This window comes from Phascolarctos cinereus, unplaced genomic scaffold (genome assembly GCF_003287225.1).
Source record: "Phascolarctos cinereus isolate Bilbo 61053 unplaced genomic scaffold, phaCin_HiC Scaffold_2;HRSCAF=192, whole genome shotgun sequence".
Taxonomy (NCBI): Eukaryota; Metazoa; Chordata; class Mammalia; order Diprotodontia; family Phascolarctidae; genus Phascolarctos; species Phascolarctos cinereus.
Genome location: NW_027555625.1, coordinates 251765442 through 251786675, shown reverse-complemented (window position 1 = coordinate 251786675; position 21234 = coordinate 251765442). Strand labels below are relative to the sequence as shown.

Genomic DNA, 21234 nt, shown 5'->3' with positions numbered 1-21234 from the left:
GTGTCCTCTCTATATCTTTTTTGGTCATGAGCTGTAGATTTGAAAAGTAATTTCTTTTATACTCTTTAAACTTATTTATGATGTCACCTTTTATATCTAATTTCTGCTAGACGGCTTTCAAGCTTTCTTAACAATTTTTGTCCAATAGTGAGTACTTACCCTATAACTGGAGTCTTTGGTTTATCAAACTCTGTCAAATTCTGCTGTTTATTTACTTATGTATTTTTATGTACCTGATCTGTTGCACTGATCACCAGTACCAAATCTTTTTCATGATTACTGCTTTCTACCATAATTTGAGATCTGGTACTAGGAAGCCCCTTCTTAGCTTTTTTCATTTTTGCCTTTGAGATTCTTACCTTTTTCTTCTTCCAGATGAATTTCTTTGTATTTTTCTGGCTAAGTAAAATAATCCTTTAACTGACATGGTATAGAAGAATTAGATTAATGTTTCTTAATTACTTAGGTCTGTATTTCTGCAAAGTGTTTTGAAGTTAAATTCATATAGTTCTCGGGTATGTCTTGGTAGATAGACTCCCAAGTATTTTATACTTTTGGTAGTTATTTTCAGTGGAATTTCCCTTTCTATCTCTTCCTGATAGGTTTTGTTGATAATATACATGAATGTTAATGATTAATGTGGATTTATTTTATATCCTGAAACTTTGCTAACTTCATTATTTCAATGACTTTTTTATTTGATTCTTTAAAGTTCTCTAAGTAAACTAGCCATGTCATTTGCAAAATGTGACAATTTTTGTTTCATTTTTGACAATGATTATTCCTTCAATTTTTCTTACTTTCCTTATGGTTATAGCTAGCATTTCTAGGATTTTATTCAATAATAGTGTGAATAATGGGCGTCTTGGCTTTGCTCTTGATTATTGGAAAGGCCTCTAACAGTTCTCCGCTATGCATAATATATATAATATACATAATATTTGGTTTTTTAGATCATTATTATTTATTATATTAAGGTAAGCTCCTTTCCCTTCTATGTTTTCTAGTGGTGTTGTTATTGTTGTTGTTTTTAGTAGAAACGTTTTTTGGGTTTTGCCAGAAGTCTTTCCAGCTTCTATTGATATAATCATGTGGTTTTTATTATTTATAGTATTAATATGACATTATATTTCTAGTCTTCCTTATGTTAAATCCTGGTGTAAATCCAACCTGGTAATAATGTATGATCTTTCCAGTGTTTTATATCTTATTTGCTTAATAGCATCAGTGTTAATTAGTTATATTGATCTGTAGTTTTCTTTCCATGCTTCATTTTTCCCCAGTTCAGGTATCAGGAACATATTTGTATCATAGAAAGATATTAGAAGAGTTCTTTCTTTTCCTATTATTGCAAACATTTTACATAAAATTAGAATTATTTGTTTTTTGAATGTTTGATAGAATTCACTTGTAAATCCATCTTCTTCTGGATTATTTTTTCCTTTGGCTATTCATTTGTGCTTTGTTCAATATATTTTTCAGATATTGGGTTATCTAAATAGTTTGTTTCTGTTTTTGTTAATCTTGGTATTTTATGTTTTTGTGAATATTTATCAATTTCCTCTGTTACAAGTTTTGTTGGCATATAGTTGGGCAAAATAGTTTGTGATAATTTTATTTCCTCTTCAGTTGTGAATTCTCCATTTTTATTTTTGATAATAATAATTTGGTTTTCCTCTTTTTGAAGAGATTAGATGATTATTTATGTTACAGTTTTTTTTTCTTTTTTTAACATATATTTTATTTGTTTTAATCAGCCAAAATCCACCTTCCTACCCTCTGTCTCAAGAGAACATAAGAAGAGTTAAACTCATTACAAACATGTATAGTCAATCAAAACAACTTTCCACATTGCCCTAGGCCAGACCTGCACAACTTGGCAGTAGGTAGGAGCCAAAATTAAAATAGGCTAATCTTCTTTGGGCTGCAGATAGGTTTTCAGCAGCTCACTTTCCAAGTAAAGGTATAATTAATGATTAAATTACTTTGCAAAATAAACATATTTTTAAAAAGGGAAATTTCAATTAGTATCAATTACACTTATTAAGATTTTTATTTATCGTGAAATCACAATAATGTTTTAAAAAATTACTTTGCTGTGCTCACTTTGTCCCTGTTCAACACCATTAATGACTGAAAACACAGTAAAAAGATACCATAATGGGCACAATAGTGATGAGTGGAAGGCAGGTTTAGCGGGGCATAGACAAAGCACTCGTTTACTTCCTTTTATATCTTCTACGTTTTTCATGGGCCACCCGAAATCCTTTGGTGGGCTGCAAGCCGCAAGGTGCGGGCCGTATGTTGTACAGACCTGTCCTAGACCAAAATAAATCTGTCTCATTCTATACTTACTTAGAATGAGTACTTCACCTCTCAGGAGGCAGGTAGCATGTTTCTTCATTGTTCCTCTGGAATTGTGGCTGGTCATTACACTGAGAAAAGTTCAGCACAATTGTTTTCCATCACATTTATATACCATAATTGGTTTGGTTCTCCAATTTCTGGGTACCCCCTCAAATTCCCATTCTTTGCCACCTCAAAAAGATCTATAAATATTTTTATACATCCTCAGAGTTTGTTTGCTTAGGACTAATCCTTCCTTTAATCTGCCTTCTCTCTAAGTCTTCCTCTTTACTTTTCCCATTTCCTTTCTATTTCCTTGTTGAGTGAAATGTATTTCTGTACTCAACTGTGTGTGTGTGTGTGTGTGTGTGTGTGTGTGTGACCTTTTTTCTTTTGACCAGTTCAGATGAGAGTGAAGTTAAGGTGTCAGTTGCTCCCCTTTAGCCTCCTCCTCTTTGTTTGTATAGATGTCTACTCATGCACTCTGATTATTAAGATCATTTCCCCCAACATTCCTTTCCCTTCTACCTAAAATAGTCTTCTTCCCTTCTCTTTCTGTTCTTAAGATCATTTAGACATAATAGAACCTCTCCCAAGCCTTTTCTATTTGGATTACATCTGTGACCCTTGATTATGATTGGAATCAGAGGATAAACCTGTATCATCTACCTATACCTGAATGTAAGCAGTTTATCCTTGTTTAGTATTTAGTCATTGTTCATTCATGTTTACCTTTTGATATTTTGCTTCACTAGTGAAGAGAACTTCTTTGAAGTTTGAACTTAAAAGATTCTATGCCTCTGTGGTTATTTCATCAGAAATACTTGAAAGTCCTCTATTTCATTAATGATCCATTTTCTTCCCTCTAGCCAGGTAAGTTATTCTTGGCTATAACCCAATATCCCTTTGTCTTCTAAAATATTGTATTCCAAGTTCTCTTCTCCATTATAGTGGTGGCTCCTAAATCATGTGTGAACCTGACTGTGGTTCCTTGCTACTTGATTCATTCTTTCTGGCTGCTTGCAGTACTTTTTTCTGTGACCTGGAAATTCAGGATTATGGCTATTATGTTTAGGGGTTTTTTTCGGTCATAGTGTCCAAATAGTCAAGTGATTCTTAAATTTTTTCCCCTCCATCTATTTTCTGGGTCAGTTATTTTTGCTATAAGATTTTAGATTTTTTTCCTTTTCTTTTTTCCCCACCTTTTAGCTTTGTTTTAATTTTTCTTTGTTGCCTCATGGAGTCATTGGTTTCTATTTGGTCCCTTCTAATTTTCAAGGAGTTTATTGATGGGACAAGATTTTATACTTTTTGTGTCAGGCTGTTAATTCCCTTTCCAAATCCTTTCTTCCATAGCTTTCATTTCTTTTCTAAATTTTTTTCTCATGTCATCATTCTATTTATAAGAATATTTTAACCCTTTTTTAAAAAAACTCTTGCTTCATTTCTTCCAGAAATTCTGGTTGTGTTTTTCTCTGAAGTTTTGTTTGGAGTTATTCTCTTCTTTTGAGTCTGTGTCTTGAACATCCTTGCCCCCATAGTAGCTCTCTATGGTGGGTTTCTTTTTTGTTTGTTTGCTCATTTTTCCAGCTTATTTCCTAATGTATGACTTGAGGTTAGGGCTGGGCTCTACATCTGGGCTGATCCTTTGCTGCCTTCTTAGGGTATTGAATATTGTGTTATTCGAACATCTCAGTGATAGACTGTGGTCCAGCAAGCATTCGGTGCTCTCAAAGTAGTCCAGTCCAGGACAAAGCCTGTTTGCTGTCCCCTTGGTTCAAGCTCTATAAGTGTTTGACCTGGGTTTCATTCTGAGCAGGAGTAGATTGCTGCCAGACTACACCCCTACCAGCCAAGTGGAAAGCTCTGTTGGTTCAGAGTGACAGAATTGTAGACTCCACTTAGGTCTTCAATTCCTATTCTGGTTATTCCTCTGTAAGCTGGACTAGATGCTAGAAAGGAGACCCTGCACTGGGCCGCAGCTTCTGAACTTCTCCTTTCTTTAAACACTGCCCAGGGCCTCCTCTGCTGGGAATGTCACCCCTATGTGCAGAACCCCTTCTTAGTCTGCTCTACTGTGAACCAGAACTGTGCAGTGAGCGACAAAACTGCCAGTTGGTAGGTACCTTTCTCCATCTTAATGTCTCATGGGTCTGGGATCTTCTATTAACTCTGATACACAGCCCTCCTGTATGCTGGAGTGCTTCGAGTGCGGGAAGCTCCCCTACAACCTGTCTCTAGTGTACAAAGACATAGCTTTTGCTTTCGTATTCTGAGCTGGGATGGACAAATGACTCATTGTGACTTTTTCTGGATTTCCCCATCAGGATTAAGTCTGGCACATTTTCTAGATCTGTTTAGAGGAGTTTTTTGGAAGAGAACTTGCATCACTACTTCTTACCTCCCCCATCTTGGCTATACCCCATTAATTTTTCCCCCAACAAACCAGTTCCTTGTTTTATTTGCTAATTCAATTTTTTTTTTGCTTTCAGTTTTGTTAATATCTTCTTTAATTTTCAGAATTTCTATACTTTGTTGCTTAGATGAAGGCTTTTGATTTTTTGTTCAAATTATTTTTAGTTGCTTGCCTAATTCATTGATTTGTTCTTTCTTTTGCTGATGAAAGCATTTAGAAATATACGTTTTCCCCTAATAACTGCTTTAGCTATATTCTATAAGTTTTGATATGTTGTCTCATTATTGTCATTTTCTTGGATGAAATATTCTATTGTTTCTCTATTTTGTTCTTTGACTCACTGATTCTTATGTTATTTAGTCTCTAGTTACTTTTTTCATTCTTAAATGACCCTTTATTTAATATAATTTTATTGAATTGTGATCAGTAAATATGTGTTTGGTAGTTCAGCTTTTCTACTATTAAGTTAATTTTTGAATAAATATTGGATCTGGTTGCAAATAATATTAGAAAAGTAGAGCCAGTGTATCATCTTAATATATACTTCTTAATTATTTTAGAAAACACCGACATTTATACTTAAACATAATTGCTTACAAAATTATTCCTATATTAACTTCTTCCTTTCTTTTGCTTCCCTTATTCTACCACCATCATTTTCACTAAAATGGGGAAAAGCATTTGTATTTATGTTGGGGAAAAATAATGAATAAAATGTAAAATGCCATAATTTGTGTGTGAAATGTTTGAAATGTTGAAAATTACCTTCAAAATACCAATTCTGTATAAGTCCTGGATAATAAGCTAATGCCCTCAGATTTCACTGAATTTTTTTAAAAAGACTAACAAACAGAAATCTCCTTTGTATTTGGAGATGCTCTGTTTTTAGTGTTTAAGTTGAAAAAAATTTAAAATATAGTTAATGGGCTGCCTCAGGATGAAGTAGGAAGTCTTCAAAGAGATTTGTGTAACTACTCATTGGGGACATTGTACAGAAAATGGTTCCTCAGATACAGGTTTCTTAAAGCTATATTCAGTCAACTATTTTCTCCTGCCCAACATCTGCCTTCATATTTGGAGACATCATTATACATATTGACTCTCCCTCAAATACTGCAACCACCAAGTTCCTAAACTACACACTTCCCATGACTTACTCCTCTGTCCCCTCAACCACACAGAGAGATGGTCCTACACTTGATCTTGCTGTCATCTCCAAATGAACCACCTCCAAGTTCAAAAACTCCCAGATCCCCTTATCTTATTATAATCTATTGATTATCCATCTCTCCTTACCAAACCGTATTTTTCATCTATACTGTGACATCCAGTCTCTTGACCCTTCAGTTGTCTCCTAGGCCATCAACCCCATACTAGCCACTCTCATCTCTTTTTCTCATCTTGGCCTCTTATGAACCAGTTCAACTCTACACTGTCTTCTCTTGAATCCCTGTGTCATAACATTGATTGCATCCTGCCTGCAAGCCTCAGCCTTGGATCACTCCCACCATCTGCCACTTTCACTTCTACACACATGCTGTTGAATGAAGGTGTGGAAAAATCACACAACCATTCTGATTTGGTCCATTACAAATTAGTGGTAGACCATCACAACTGGGCCTTCAGTTTTGCTAGACAATCTTTATATACCTCCCTTATCAACTCGTTCTCTAGAATGGATCCTCTAAATCTTTTCACCTCTCTTCAAACCTCCCATAGCTTCCCTTCTCCCTACCCTCTCGGCTGAGAGCTTTGACTCATATTTTATGGAAGAAATTGAGGCCATTTGCTTTGAGCTTCCTGTTCTCTTCATCTTATATCACTCATATGCCTTCTGTCACTATCTCCTCTTTCACTCCTATGTTACATAAAGAGTTAGCATTACTCCTTACCATGGCTTACACCTTTACCTGCATAAGTGATCCCATTCCATCCCATCTTCTCCAACAGATTATGCCCTCTATAGTTCCTATTCTCTTTCTTCAATTTCTCCCTGTCTACTGGCTCCTTCCCTACTATCTACAAACATGCCCATATCTCTCCGATTCTCAAAAATTCTCACTTGATCCTTCCATCCCCAGTAACTGTTGTACTATTTCTCTTCTTTTCTTTGTGATTAAACTCCTTGAAAAGGCCATCTACAATAGGTATCTCTACTTTCTCTCTTCTCACTCTCTCTTTAACCTTTTATGATCTGGCTTCCATCCTCATAATTCCACAAAAATTGCTCTTTCCAAAGTTGCAGATGTACCCAAAAAAAAGTAACTTAGGTTTAGGGGCAGCTAGATGGCATAGTGGATAGAGCACTGGCCCTGGAGTCAGGAAGACCTGAGTTCAAATCTGGCCTCAGACACTTGACACTTACTAGCTGTGTGACCTTGGGCAAGTCACTTTACCCCATTGCCTCACCCCCCCCAAAAAATCAAAGTTATTAATGATCTTATGCTTTAAAAATATTTTTCACATTTATCTTTTTTAAATTTTGAGTTCCAAATTCTCTCCCTCTCACATTGAGAAGGCAAGAAATGTGATGTCAGTTATACGTGTGAAATCATGCAAAACATATTTCCATATTAGCCATGTTGCAGAAAAAAGCAAGAAAAATAAAGAAGGTGAAAAAAAGTATGCTTCAGTCAACACTCAGCCTCTATCACTTCTTTCTGTGGCAGTGAATAGTATTTTTCACCCTAAGTCATTTGGGATTGTCTTGAATCATTGTATTAATCAGCATAGCTAAGCCATTCACAGTTCCAGTATTGCTATTACTGTGTACAGTGTTCCCCTGGTTCTGCTTACATCATTTTGCATCAGTTCACATAAGTCTTCCCATATTTTTCTGAAACCATCCTGCTTGTCATTTCTTATTGTACAATCTAATGATCTCTTAATTGCCAAATCCAGTGGTCTTTTTTTTCAATCTTCATTTTCCTTGATCTCCCTGTAGCCTTTGACACTGTCGATCACCACTTTTCCTTGATACTATCTTCTTTCTAGGTTTTTAAGACACCACTCTCTCCTGGTTCTCCTCCTTTTCGGTATCCTTTGCTGGATTCTCATCCAGATCATGCTTTCTAAACCATAGATGTCCCACAGGATTCTTTCCTGAGTCCTTTTTTCTTTTCCCTTTAGACTACTTCACTTGGTGATTTTATTAGCTCCCATAGATTCTATAATTTTGATCTCTATGCTGTTGATTTTCAAATCTATCTATCCTTCCCTAACCTCTCTGCTGGCCTTCAATCTTGCATCTCTAGCTGCCTTTCAAACATCTCTAACTGGATATCCAAGAGATATCTTAAATTCAATCTGTCCAGAACTCATTACCTTTCTCCCTAAACCTTCCCCTCCCCACCCCCGCAAGTTCCCTATTTCTGTAGATGACAATACCATCCTCCAAGTCCCTCAGGCTCACAATCTTGGTATCATCCTTGACTCCTCACTATCACTCACTCTTCATATACAACCTGTTTCCAAGTCCTGTCAATTTTACGTTTGTAACATCTCTCAAATATGTCACCTTCCATCTTCTGCCACTGCCACCACTCTTGTCCAAGCCCTCATTACCTCATGCCTCTATTATTTTTTAATTTAATATTTTATTTTCTCCCCAATTACATGTAAAAACAATTTTAACATTCTTTTTTCAAATTTTGAGTTCCAAATTCTCTCCCTCCCTTCCCTCCCCCCCCCACTGAGAAGGTAAACAGTTTGACACAGGTTATACATGTGTAGTTATGCAAAATACATTTCCATGTAAGTCATGCTGTGAAAGAAAACATAGGCCAAAAAAAAACCTAAGAAAAATAAAGTAAAGAAAAATATCTTCAATCTACATTCAGGCTCCACTAGTTCTTTCTCTGGAGATGGATAATACCTTTCATCATAAGGCCTTCAGAATTGTCCTGGATCATTGTATTGCTGAGAATAGCTAAGTTACTCACAGTAGATCCTCTTATAATATTATTGTTACTGTGTATAATATTCTTCTGGTTCTGCTCATTTCACTTTGCATCAGTTCATGTAAGTCTTTCCAAGTTTTTCTGAGAGCATCCTACTCATCATTTCTTTTATGTATATATATGTGTGTGTGTATGTGTGTATACTGACATTCTACTCATCATTTCTTATAGCACAATAGTATTCCACCATAATCACATACCACAACTTGTTTAGCCATTCCCCAATTGATGGACATCCCCTCAGTTTCCAGTTGTTTGCCACCACTAAAAGAGCTGCTATAACTATTTTTGTACATATAGGTCCTTTTCCTTTTTGTTCTTTATGTCTTCGGGATACAGATCTACTAGTAGTATTGCTTGGTCAAAGGATATGCATGGTTGTATGGCCCTTTGGGTATAGTTGCAAATTGCTCTCTGGAATAGTTTAATCAGTATGCAACTCTACCAGCAGTGCATTAGTGTTTTAATTTTCCCACATCCCCTCCAACATTTGTCATTTTCCTTTTCTGTCATATTAGCCAAGCTAATAGGTGTATGGTGGAGGCTCCGTTGTTTTAATTTGCATTTCTCTAATCAATAGTGATTTAGGGTATTTTTTCATATGACTATAAATAGCTTTGATTACTTTGTATGAAAACCGCCTATTCATATCCTTTGACTATCAATCAATTGAAGAATGGCTCTAATCTCTATAAATTTGACTCAGTTCACTATATATTTGAGAAGTGAGGTCTTTATCAGAGAAACTTGCTGTAAAATTTTTTTTCACAGTAATGATTACCAACTATGTATTTCCCTCCATCCTATTTTTCCCATTTATCCTGCTCTCTCTCCTTTCACCTTGTTCCTTCTCAAAAGTGTTTTGCTTGTGACTGTTACTTCACCCAGTCTGCCTTCCTTTCTATCAGACCTCCCTTCTCTTATCCCATTCCCTTCCTACTTTCCTATATGATAAGCTAGATTTCTACACCCAGCTGAGTATGTATGTTATTCCATCTTTGAACCAGTTCCAGTGAGAGTAAGGTTCACTTGCTCCCCACCAACTTCTCGATCTTCCCCTCCACTATAAAATCTCTTTCAGGCCTCTTTTATGTCAGACAATTTATCCCATTGTACCTCTCCCTTTCCTCTTCTCCCAGTGCATTCTTCTTTCTCACCACTTAATTTAATTTTTTTAGGTAATCATCCCATCATATTCAACTCACACCTGTGCTTTCTGTCTATGTATATTCCTTCTAACTGCCTTAATAATGAGAAAGTTTTTAGGAGTTACAAGTATCATCTTCCCTTGTAGGAATGTAAATAGTTTAACCTTATTGAATCTCTTACTGTTTCTCTTTCCTGCTTACCATTTTATGCTTATTTTGAATCTTGTATTCGAAAGTCAGATTTTCTATTCAGCTCTGGTCTTTTCATTAGGAATACTTGAAAGTCCTCTATTTCATTGAGTACCCATTTTCCCCTGTACGATTACACTCAGTTTGCTGGGTAGGTGGTTCTTGTTTGTAATCCTAGCTCTTTTGCCCTCTGGAATATCATATTCCAAGCCCTGTGATCCAATACTTTAATATAGAAACTGCTAAATCTTGTATTATTCTGACTGTGTTTCCACGGTATTTGAATTGTATCTTTTTGGCTGCTTGCAACATTTTCTCCTTGACCTGGGAGCTCTGGACTTTGGCTACAATATTCCTAGGAGTTTTCCTTTGGGGATCTCTTTCAGGAGGTGATCAGTGGATTCTTTCAGTTTCTATTTTGCCCTCTGGTTCTAGAATGTCAGGGCAGATTTTCTTGATAATTTCTTGAAAGATTATGTCTAGGCTCTTTTTTTTTAATCATGGCTTTCAGGTATTCCAATAATTCTTAAATTACCTCTCTTGGATCTGTTTTCCAGGTCAGTTGTTTTTTCAGTGAGATATTTCACATTTTTCTATTTTTTTTATTCTTTTGATTTTATTTTATTGTTTCTTGATGTCTCGTGAAGTCGTTAGCTTCCATTTGCTCCATTCTAATTTTTAAGGAATTATTTTCTCCAGTGAGCTTTTGTACTTCTTTTTTCCATTTGGCCAGTTCTCCTTTTCTTTTCTTTTTTTTAATCAATTCTGCTTTTCAAGGCACTCTTCTCTTCATTAGATTTTTTGTGCCTCTTTTACCATTTGGCCTATTCTGTTTTTTAAGGTGTTGTTTTCTTCAGTATTTTTTTAACCAAGCTGTTGACTATTTTTTCATGGTTTTCTCGTATTACTCTCATTTCTTTTCTCAAATTTTCCTCTACCTCTCTTACTTGATTTTTAAAATCTTTTTTGAGCTATTCCATGGCTTGGAGCCAATACATATTTTTCTTTGCGGATTTGGATATAGGAGTTTTATATCTTCTTCTGAGTTTGTGTTTGATCATCCCTGTCACCATAGTAACATTCCATCGTCACAATCTTTTTCTGCTGTTTGCTCTTTTTCCAGCCTATTTCTTGACTTTTAACTCTTTGCTAAAGTGGGCTTCTGCTTCCAGAGTGGAGGGGGCAGTGTCCCAAGCTTCAGGTTTTTTTGTGTAGCTATTTTTAGAGGAAAGTCTGGGGACCTGTAAGTTTTCAGTTCTTCCAAGGTGGTATGATTTCAGGAGAGATGTGGTCATTGCTCTTCTGGGTTTGCTTTGGTCTGTGAGTGACCATAAGCACTCTTTTCTGCCCTGAAACTGAGATAAGGATCTCTGCTCCCCTGTGGCTGTAAGCTCTGCTGTGCTAGTGCTCCTCCTTGCCCTGGGACTGAGACCTAGGATGGCAACCCAGATCCAAGTACGGGCAATTCAAGAGTCTTGCCCCTGGACCACTGTAATCTCTTTCTGACCAGTTGTTTGACCCCTTTACTGTCTGTGGACTCAGAGGTCTGGAAACCGCTACTGCTGCCACTGATTCAGTTGCTCCCAAGGCCTGCTTCTGGTTTGCTGGGGCCCAGTCTGCACTGGTGTGGCCAGCACTAGCCTGCCTTCCACTCTTCACCCTGGTGCAACAGACCTACCCTGCTGATCTTCTAAGTTGTCTTGGTCTGGAAAATTATTACACTCTGTCCTTTTGTGGGTTCTGCTGCTTTAGAATTTGTTTTGAGACATTATTTAAAGTATTTGGAAGGGTTTGGAAGAGAGCTCAGGCAAGTCCCTGCCTTTTCTTCACCATCTTGGCTCCATCCTCTCATTCCTCTATTATTGTAATAGCTTACTGGTGAGTGTGCCTGCCTCAAGTCTCCCCCACCCCAATCCGTCCTCCATTCATTCACCAAAGTGATTTTCCTAGCTCAAGTATCCAACCATGTTTTCTCTCCCTAGTTCATAAACTGCAGTGGCTCCATATTGCCTCCAGGATCAAATACAGAATTCTATTTAACATATAAAGCTCTTCATAACTTATCCCCCTGCTACCTTTCCAGTCTTCTTACCTTTTTATTATGTATATACTCTACCACATACTGTTTGATCCAGTGTCACTGGCCTCCTTGCTAATCCACGAGCAAGAGACTCGGTCTCTCAGCTTCAGGCATTTTCTGTGGTTGTTACCCATGCCTGGAGTGCTTTCCCTTCTCATCTTCACCTCTTGGCTTTGCAGATTTTCTTTAACTCCTATATTTTACAAGAAGTCTCTTGTACCTCTAAATTCTAGTTCTTTCCCTCTGGCAATTAATTCCTATTTATCCTGTATATAGTTTGTATGTATTTGTTGTTTCCCCAGTTAGATTATGAGCTCCTGGAGGGCAGGTACTGTCTTTTGCCTCTTTTTGTATCCCCAATGCTTAGCATAGTGCCTGGCACAGAGTAGGTGCTTAATAAATGTTTATTGCTTGTCTGTCAGAAATCATAGAATAAACTACTATATCCTAGGCACTATGCTTTATACAGGGGATACAAAGACAAAAATGAAATATTCCTTACCCAAAAGGAGTGTATAGAGGGGAAACAAATATACATATAAAGAAATTAAAATGTACGCAAAGTAAATGCAAAGTAATTTCTGGTGAGAAAAGAGGGGAATGGCAGTGAGGAAAGATTAGGGAAAGTCCTTTTTTGTAGGAGGTTACGCCTTAGCTGAGCTTTGAAGGAAGCTGGAGATTCAAAGCACCTAGATGGCTCAGTGAATAGCGTGCTGGGCTTGGAGTCAGGAAGATCTGAGTTCATATCTGGCTTCAGACACTAGCTGTGTGACCCTGGGCAAGTCATTTAATCTGTTTGCCTTGGAGCAGCTAGGTGGCTCAGTGAATAGAGTACTGGACCTGGAGTCAGGAAGACCTGACTTCAGATTCAGCCTCAGACACTCACTACTAGCACTGTGACCCTGGGTAAGTCACTTAATTTCTGTTTGCCTAATCCACTGGAGAAGGAAATGACAAACCATGCCAGTATCTTTGCCAAGAAAACCCCACATGGGGTCACAAAGAGTCAGACAGGACTAAATGACTGAACAACAAGAGATTCAAAGAGGCAATGATGAAGAGTGTGTCCCAAGCAGAGGAGATATCCTGTGTTGTCATAGAGACAAGAGGTACAAACATGAATGAAAAATGTCCTGTATTCATTTTGAGGATTTTGGAAAATATCAACATTTTTACTTCAGTATTTTGGATTACAAATGAACATTGTTCATATAAATAACTTCTGCCTTTGATTTTTGCTTTGTTCTAATTTGGAGTATATATCAATCAGTCTAATTATTAATTGACATGCACGGTGCAAGACAAAATGCTATAGCTGCAGGGTTTTTTTGACAAGTGTCATATGATCTTAACCACTCCAGGTATCTAACTCAAATTTGGATCTCTGTGAGCCTCTGGTGCTAAGCAAGTTCTGTCATTGGAAGCCTCATCTAAAAATAGGTTATGCACCGTTCCTTTTTGGGCACGTGAATAATTCACATGGGGAATTTGAGGCTAACTATGTTCTCTGCCTCAGTTTCCCTAGTCAGTTAATTGGAGATAACACCTAGTTGCTGTTGTTTTTGTTTTGTTTTTTGTTTTCTCAGGAAAATTATGAAGGCTAATGAGATGATCTTTAATGTCTTGAGGTCGTTGGAAAAATTCATCAATTCTCCCAAAACTTGAATAATGTATTATTCCTTGTACATTTTAAAATTTAAATTAAGAATAATCTAAATAAAACTTAGCAATGAAAATTTTAATTTGAATTAATTCAGAAAGGCTTATGGGTTCTTCAAGCCTCTAAGAAATTTAAAAAGTACAGAATAGGACATTTAGGAGGTAACTGAGTCTAGTTAATATGTGTTCCATTTGATATGGCATCCTATTACTGATGTCCTTGCACTGAGACATTCGTTAGTTTAAAAAAAATACTAAGTCATAATATGAAAACCAGGGAATTGAGATGCTAAAAAGAAGTAAGACTTTATGCAGCCAGTATGATAATAAAGGCAAAAAATGAAAAGATCAGAGTCTAGTTAGAAACATCCATGGAGGACCAATGGAAGGTAAAGGTTGTGTTTTCCATAACAGTAAATGTAGTAAAGTATTACCTCATGCTGCTTTTGTTGGTGAAGTATCCAATTAAGTCCAGAGCATTTTTTAAATTAAAATTATTCTTTATATATGTATTTTTAAAAGGTAAAAACTTATTTTTCCTCAGAACCATCGTCTCCATTCTCTTTCTACCTTTCTGTTTCAGAGAAGCAAGTATGTCAATTGCTTGATAAGGCTAATTTATGAAGAGCCCACTAGATGCTAGGCACTGTATTCCAGTAGCTCACATTCTAATGATTTTTTCTTAAATTTTTCTCTCTCCACTATATCCTTTATATCATAGCCTTTTGTTTAGTCTATGGTTCAGTCATACCAGAATATTATATTCTCCAGATCATACTCTACAGTATTCCAGTTCTTTCTTTACTTTTGTGTATGTTTTTTGCCCATTAAATTCCTACTTGGTTTTTGGAGCCCATTCAGGTGACATCGCCTCTGTGATCAGCATGAAGAGGTGGTATACTGGAGTGCTGGATTTGGAGTCAGGATCTGGGTTCAGCCTCTGACTTTGCTACTTACCACCTGTTGACCTATCAAGTCATTTAGCCTCTATGAATCTCATTTCCCCCACATTTAATATAAAGAAGTTGAACTAGATGTCCTCTCATGTCCCTTCTAATTTTCAATCTGTTTTCCTAAGCAAGCTCTTCCATGAACTCTTGAGTTATTTCTTCAGTCATTAATATGTGAATATCCCTTGAAACTCATATAGTGCTCCCTTTGAATTATAGTTATTTTTGTATGTATTATCTCTTCCTACTAGACAGTAAATTCCATGAGGGTTGGGATTATGTTTAACTTTATATATCCCTTTGGTGTCAAGCATAATGCTCTAAACACAACAAATGTTTAATAAATACTTGTTAAATTTTAAAAATTGAATTGCATTTATATTTTTAAAACTTTTTAACTAAGTATAAGAGCAGCTAGGTGGTATAGTATTAGACCTAGAGTCAGGAAGACTCATCTTCCTGAGTTCAAATGTGACCTCAGACACTTATTAGCTGTGTGACCCTGGGCAAGTCACTTAACCCTGTTTGCCTGTTTCCTCATTTGTAAAATGAGCTGGAGAAGGAAATGGCAAACCACTCTAGTATCTTTGTCAAGAAAACCCCAAATGGGGTCATGGAGAGTTGGGCGTGACTGAAAAATGACTGAACAACAACCATGCATAATGATTGGAATTTTGCCTGTGTAACTGATATATGATAGTTTCATTTTAGCAAGAAAGCTACCTCCTTTAACTTTAGTTTCTGTTTACTTTGAAGGAGGTGGTGCTTTTGATTCTGGGAGTTAGATGTCTGTGTATATAGGATTCCATTCAGAGCTATATGTTTGCTGTTGTAGTTTTAAGTCTTGTACTTCAAGTCTTCCTCCTCATCTCTGCCTCCTAGCTTTCCTGGCTTTTTTTAAGACTCAGTTCAAATCCCAACCCACTTCCCCCATAGAGGGAGGTCTTTCCTGGTCCCCTTTGCTGCTAATGCCTTTCCTTTGAGATTACCTTCCATTTATGCTGTATATATGCACTGTGTGTACTGCGTTATCTATGCGTTGTCTCCTTCAACAATGCGCTCTTTTAGGGCAGCATCAGTGTTTTTGCCTTTCTTTTTATCCCCAGTGTTTAGCACACGGCTTTGCCCATAATATGTACTAGGTAAGTTCTTGTTGACTCACTCACTGACTGACTGACTTGGATAAATCACTCTATCCTTGATTTGCCTCATCTGTAAAATTAAGGAGTTAGGCTAGCTGAGCTCTAAGTTTTCTTCTGGCTCTAAATTCTACAGCCCTGTGATCTAATTTAAGGTTACATACCTCTGTGACCCTGCTTTTCCCAATAATGTGACATGATCAAAATAATACCCAGCATGTGTGTCACATTAGGAATTTGCAGTCTGATCTAGGCAATAATTTTTGTTTGTGGTGACAGGTTAATCCAGTGAAAGTTTTAACTTTTCTGAAATTGCCTTTGACTGTGCTTGTAGGATACCTACTAGTAATAGTTTCATTTTTACCTTTGCAGGGCTTATAGAAGAAAAAACACAGATTTCCAAATGAATAACAGAAAGGAAGATATGGAGATTGCCTCCCATTACCGCCATCTTCTTCGTGAACTCAATGAGCAGAGACAGCATGGAATCCTCTGTGATGTTTGCATTATAGTAGAGGGGAAGATCTTTAAAGCTCACAAAAATGTTTTGCTTGGGAGCAGCCGCTACTTCAAAACGCTATACTGCCAGGTACAGAAGACTTCTGATCAGGCTACAGTTACTCATTTAGACATTGTCACTGCACAGGGCTTTAAAGCCATCATTGACTTCATGTACTCTGCTCACCTTGCTTTAACCAGCAGGAATGTTATTGAAGTGATGTCAGCTGCTAGTTATCTTCAGATGACTGATATTGTGCAAGCCTGTCATAATTTTATAAAAGCAGCTCTTGATATAAGTATAAAGTCTGATGCATCTGATGAACTTGCAGACTATGAAATCGGGGCTCCTTCCAGCAGTAGTACTGATGCATTGATTTCAGCAGTAGTAGCTGGTAGAAGTATTTCTCCATGGTTAGCTCGGCGAACAAGTCCAGCAAATTCCTCTGGAGATTCAGCCATTGCTAGTTGTCATGAAGGAGGAAGCAGCTATGGGAAAGAGGATCAGGAACCAAAAACAGATAGCCATGATGACATTTCATCACAGTCTTTGTGGACTAGTGACATAGGATATGGGTCTTTACGTATTAAAGAAGAACAGATTTCACCGTCACATTATGGTGGAAATGAACTGCGTACTGTCAAGGATAGTTCAGTACAGAACACTTTCTCAGAACAAAGCATAGGGGACGGTTGGCAGCCCACAGGCCGTAGGAAGAATCGAAAAAACAAAGAAACTGTACGTCATATTACCCAGCAGGTAGAGGATGACAGCCGGGCAAGTTCTCCACTGCCATCTTTTTTATCTGCTTCAGGATGGCCATATAACAATCGTGACCCAAGTAAGCTTTTCATTTTTACATATATTTAATTATAATAATAAAGAAAAATGCTTGGTACTTTATGTTAGGTTACTTCTTTCTTATTAGAGTAAAGGAATATTTCAGTAAGTAGAATAAGCCAAGATGTTTGTGTACTTAGCATTAAAAATAGACTATGAAAAATTTCATTTCCTAAGATGTCAATAATGATATGATGTCCTTCAGTGGGCATTGTCATATCGTATAATTCACAATTATCCATTTAGTGGATCATGTAGCATAGCTTTAAATCTCAAACTGATTTCTTCCTAGCCCCCAAAACATTTGATGGATGCCTCTCCTCATGGTAAATGGGTATGCTCAGAAATTGTAAAGTTATATTTTTAATATTAATTTAACATAAATGTAAACATAAAGACATTTCTGCCAAAGAAAATAATTTAGTGTATTTTAGAATCAAATGTAAATAACTTTGGTGTTTTTCAGTCTTTTGAATCATCAAATTGATGGGTTTTCTCCATTAGTACATGTAATTGAAAATTGTCTCTACTGGACACAATTAGTCTGCTGTTATGTAATTATTTTTTAATTATTTAATTTTCTATTTTTTTTTTAGGCATTTGAGGTTAAATGACTTGCCCAGGGTCACACAGCTAGTAAATGTCAAGTGTGTGGTCTGAGGCTGGATTTGATCTCAGGTCCTCCTGATGTCAGGGCCGGTGCTCTGTCTACTGTGCCACCTAGCTGCCCCTATTATGTAACTCTTGTCCATACCAAAGGATTATAGAAACCCATGAATCTGGACATGTTGCAGCAGTTATATGTATACATATATGTACTTATATATGTATATATCTGTATGTATATATATATATGTATATATATATGGAAAATTAGTGAGACAATTTAGATGTACTTTCGTGTATTCTCAATTTGAATTACTTATATTTAGTTTAGGAGGAGGTTTTCATTGCTTGTCCTGTAAGCACCTTTCATTAGTACTAAGCTCATTAACTTAATTTTTAAAAAGTGACACACTTCTAAATGAGAAAAAGGAACATTAAATAGGAAAGAAATATAGGCAGAAATTGGTTGCTTACCTTGTTCCTCTGATGGCTGCTAACATTTTTTATTCTTCATTCTGCATATACCTATTGCTTTTTTGGTATAAAGTCAGTGTTCAGTAAAAATGTCACTTTAATTGGTAACATTTTCTTCTTAGAATTAAATTGTCAAATATTCCAAGCTTAGGTGAATAACATGAATGAGGCATTAGTGTTACTCTTTTTCACTGGATGAATGTGTGGTATTTTCTAAGTAATTCAAATTCTGTTAGGCATGACTTTTGACTTTTTATCTTTAGTCTTTGATTCCAAATTTACCTTAAGCAATTAACTTGTTAGATGATCAGGGCAGGAAACTCATTATGACATATTCATTTACAACTTTATTTCTTCTAGTCTTGAGTGGAATAACTAAAGATATACAAACAACTAAGAATTTTTATACAAAGACCCTTTTCCTTTAGTTCTCAATCAGCATATTTGTTTCAAAAGAAGAATTAAATTTGCTTTGAAATTTTCTTTCAAAATTTGAAGAATGAAGATATCAAGATGATATGAAGTCATACTTTTCTGTATTGACTGTCAAAAAGGATAGTTGTTTGAAGCATTAAAAGAACAAGTGATTTTTAATTATCATATAGTTCTTTGTATAACCTTTCATCAAGCTTGAATTCATACCAAGAAGTCACAGTAAAACAATAGAAGCCCTTGGAAAGAGATTTTCTGTGGTGGAGTACTAAAATGGCCATGGGTGTTCCTAGAGGTGATTAAGCAGTTATTAGTGTGATGGTATCTTTTGTGTTATATGTAGAACTAAAGCACACTATAATATTATTCCATCAGGTCACTTAGCGTTGAATTAAGATACCTAAACCAGAGCAATTTCATCTAAGGGTATTTGTAATATATTAGAGGATCATATTATTACTAAATAGGACATGTTTGAAGCTAGTGGGTTTTTATATTTTTACCTTGGTTGTTTAGCAGTAGAAGGTTTTTTTAGAATCAAACAAGTGATTTTGACTTCATGTACTTCATGTAGTCTTAAATCCCTTGTGTTGCCAAGGAAACCATAAAATGCTTCTGCTTGGATTATTTTGAGTTGCTAAGAGAAAAGGTCTAAAGTTGGTTATTTAATCTTGTGACTATTTTTGCCCTTTTATTGGAAAGTTAGTCATGTAATTAACATTATGACTGTATACCTAGTCATAGGATTTGAAAGTATGAAATGTTGCACCTGATAGAAATCAATTTACCTTCATTGAAGGTTTATGTAACATTGCTAAAGATGTTTTTTTTCCCCTTGTACAGTTTGCTGAAAGGAGAAAAAAAGCTGTCTCCTTTCTAAAGGAATGTATTCATAATGTCTTCCTAATAATTCAAGCTGACTCAAATAGTTCTGATTCAGGAATCCTTTCTAACTAAGGAAACTACTCCCACTCATAACACTTTGCTTCTCATTGCCTGAAGCTTTCAGTGACTCTATTACCTATTAACTTTTAAGAGTAAGGCTGGGGCTGTTATATTAGTGTTAGTGATTCTCAAAACAAAGCAAAGCACATTTTAATTATTAGATTCCAAGAAACTACTCTCATTGAAACTTATTTATAAGTTTCACCAGGTAAATAGTTCATGGCAAAGAACAGTTTAACATGTCAATTACTTGTGCACACATCGTTATAGCTTAAATAACAGTACAGGTAAACCTTACTTAGCACAACCTATACATCGCAGAAAGGTTCATTGTAAATCAAATATTTGTAAATTAAATTTTTAAAAGTACATGAAGGAAACTTAGATTTTTGTATTGAATACTTTAGTTGTAATTGTGATATACTTTTTAAATGTTTAAAAATATACTTTCCATATCTGTAAGGCTCCAAAATTTGTGTGCACAGTATCAAAAGTTTAATGGAGCTTTGGGCTTTTAGTAGAATCAGAAATCTTTAGAGGACCTCACTAAGTCAGTATCTGAAAGTATTTCAGTATGTGAAAGGGGTTCATGCATTCATCAGTGTTAATATTCTTCTTTCCATGGGCATAGATCGATCCCAAGTCCTGTATACCTTACTAGGACTACCTTCATGAACTAATGTGGCTAAAAACAATCATCACCTATTGACACTGTAGTGCTGAACTCCTCTCAACTGAGGCTGGTCCTTTGAGAAGACAGTCCCTTGTTAACCTTTTATAGCTTTGTAGGACCTACCAGAACTTTTGCCTTGGTGCCGTGGGTTATTTCTGCTCCATGGTGAGGCATTGCTTCCTGCCTTCAGTCAACATTAAACATTTCCCATCTAATAAGTGATTACTTATCTCTTACTATTTCATCACTATTTTAAGGTTTTTTCCCTCTTGGTTTTTGGCCTCTTTGAACACCAAGCCTAAATTTTCGGTGACATATGGATATAGCTGGATTATGTTCGTGATTGATTAATTGAAGGGAAAGAAGAGAGCAAGAGTGAAAGAGAGAGAGAGAGAGAGAGAGAGAGAGAGAGAGAGAGAGAGAGAGAGAGAGAGAGAGAGAGAGCGCGCGAGAGCATGCACTACACTGGCAACATTGCTTGCTTTTGTTTGACATTCTTTTTTTTCTGCCATAAAGTTATTTCAAAGCAAGAGAAGAGAACTGTTTAATTTTGTGGAAGGAAGAAGGGAAGCTGTACTAAGGAATAAGGAATGCCCTTAACTTCCTTCTACTTATTCTCTACTGTTTGCCTTAGGAAGCCATTTTAGTACTTAACTAAAAGTTGCTATTTTATATCATGTAGGATATAAAGTAAGTGTGTATGTGATGTGTGTGTATAAAAATTTATATAGAACGAGCATGGCACACTGTGAAAAGCAGTGAAATTGGTTTTTATAAAATTAATTTATGAAATTGTTTTTAGTAGACCTGGGTTCAAGTTCTGCTACTGACTAGCCCTGTGACCCTAACTAAACAAAGCTTCTTGATTTGTATATTGGA

General features: G+C 36.2%; 1 protein-coding gene across 10 annotated transcripts in view; it reads left to right on the top strand.

Moving 5' to 3' along the window:
- ZBTB46 (zinc finger and BTB domain containing 46) overlaps nucleotides 1-21234 on the top strand; it is a 168961-nt gene that overhangs the window by 42960 nt on the left and 104767 nt on the right. For all 10 annotated transcript variants that reach the window (XM_078149904.1, XM_078149903.1, XM_078149905.1 and 7 more), the window contains one exon: nucleotides 16259-17226. In XM_078149904.1, the coding sequence (XP_078006030.1) occupies nucleotides 16259-17226 (968 nt within the window). The remainder of the gene's footprint in view (nucleotides 1-16258; nucleotides 17227-21234) is intronic.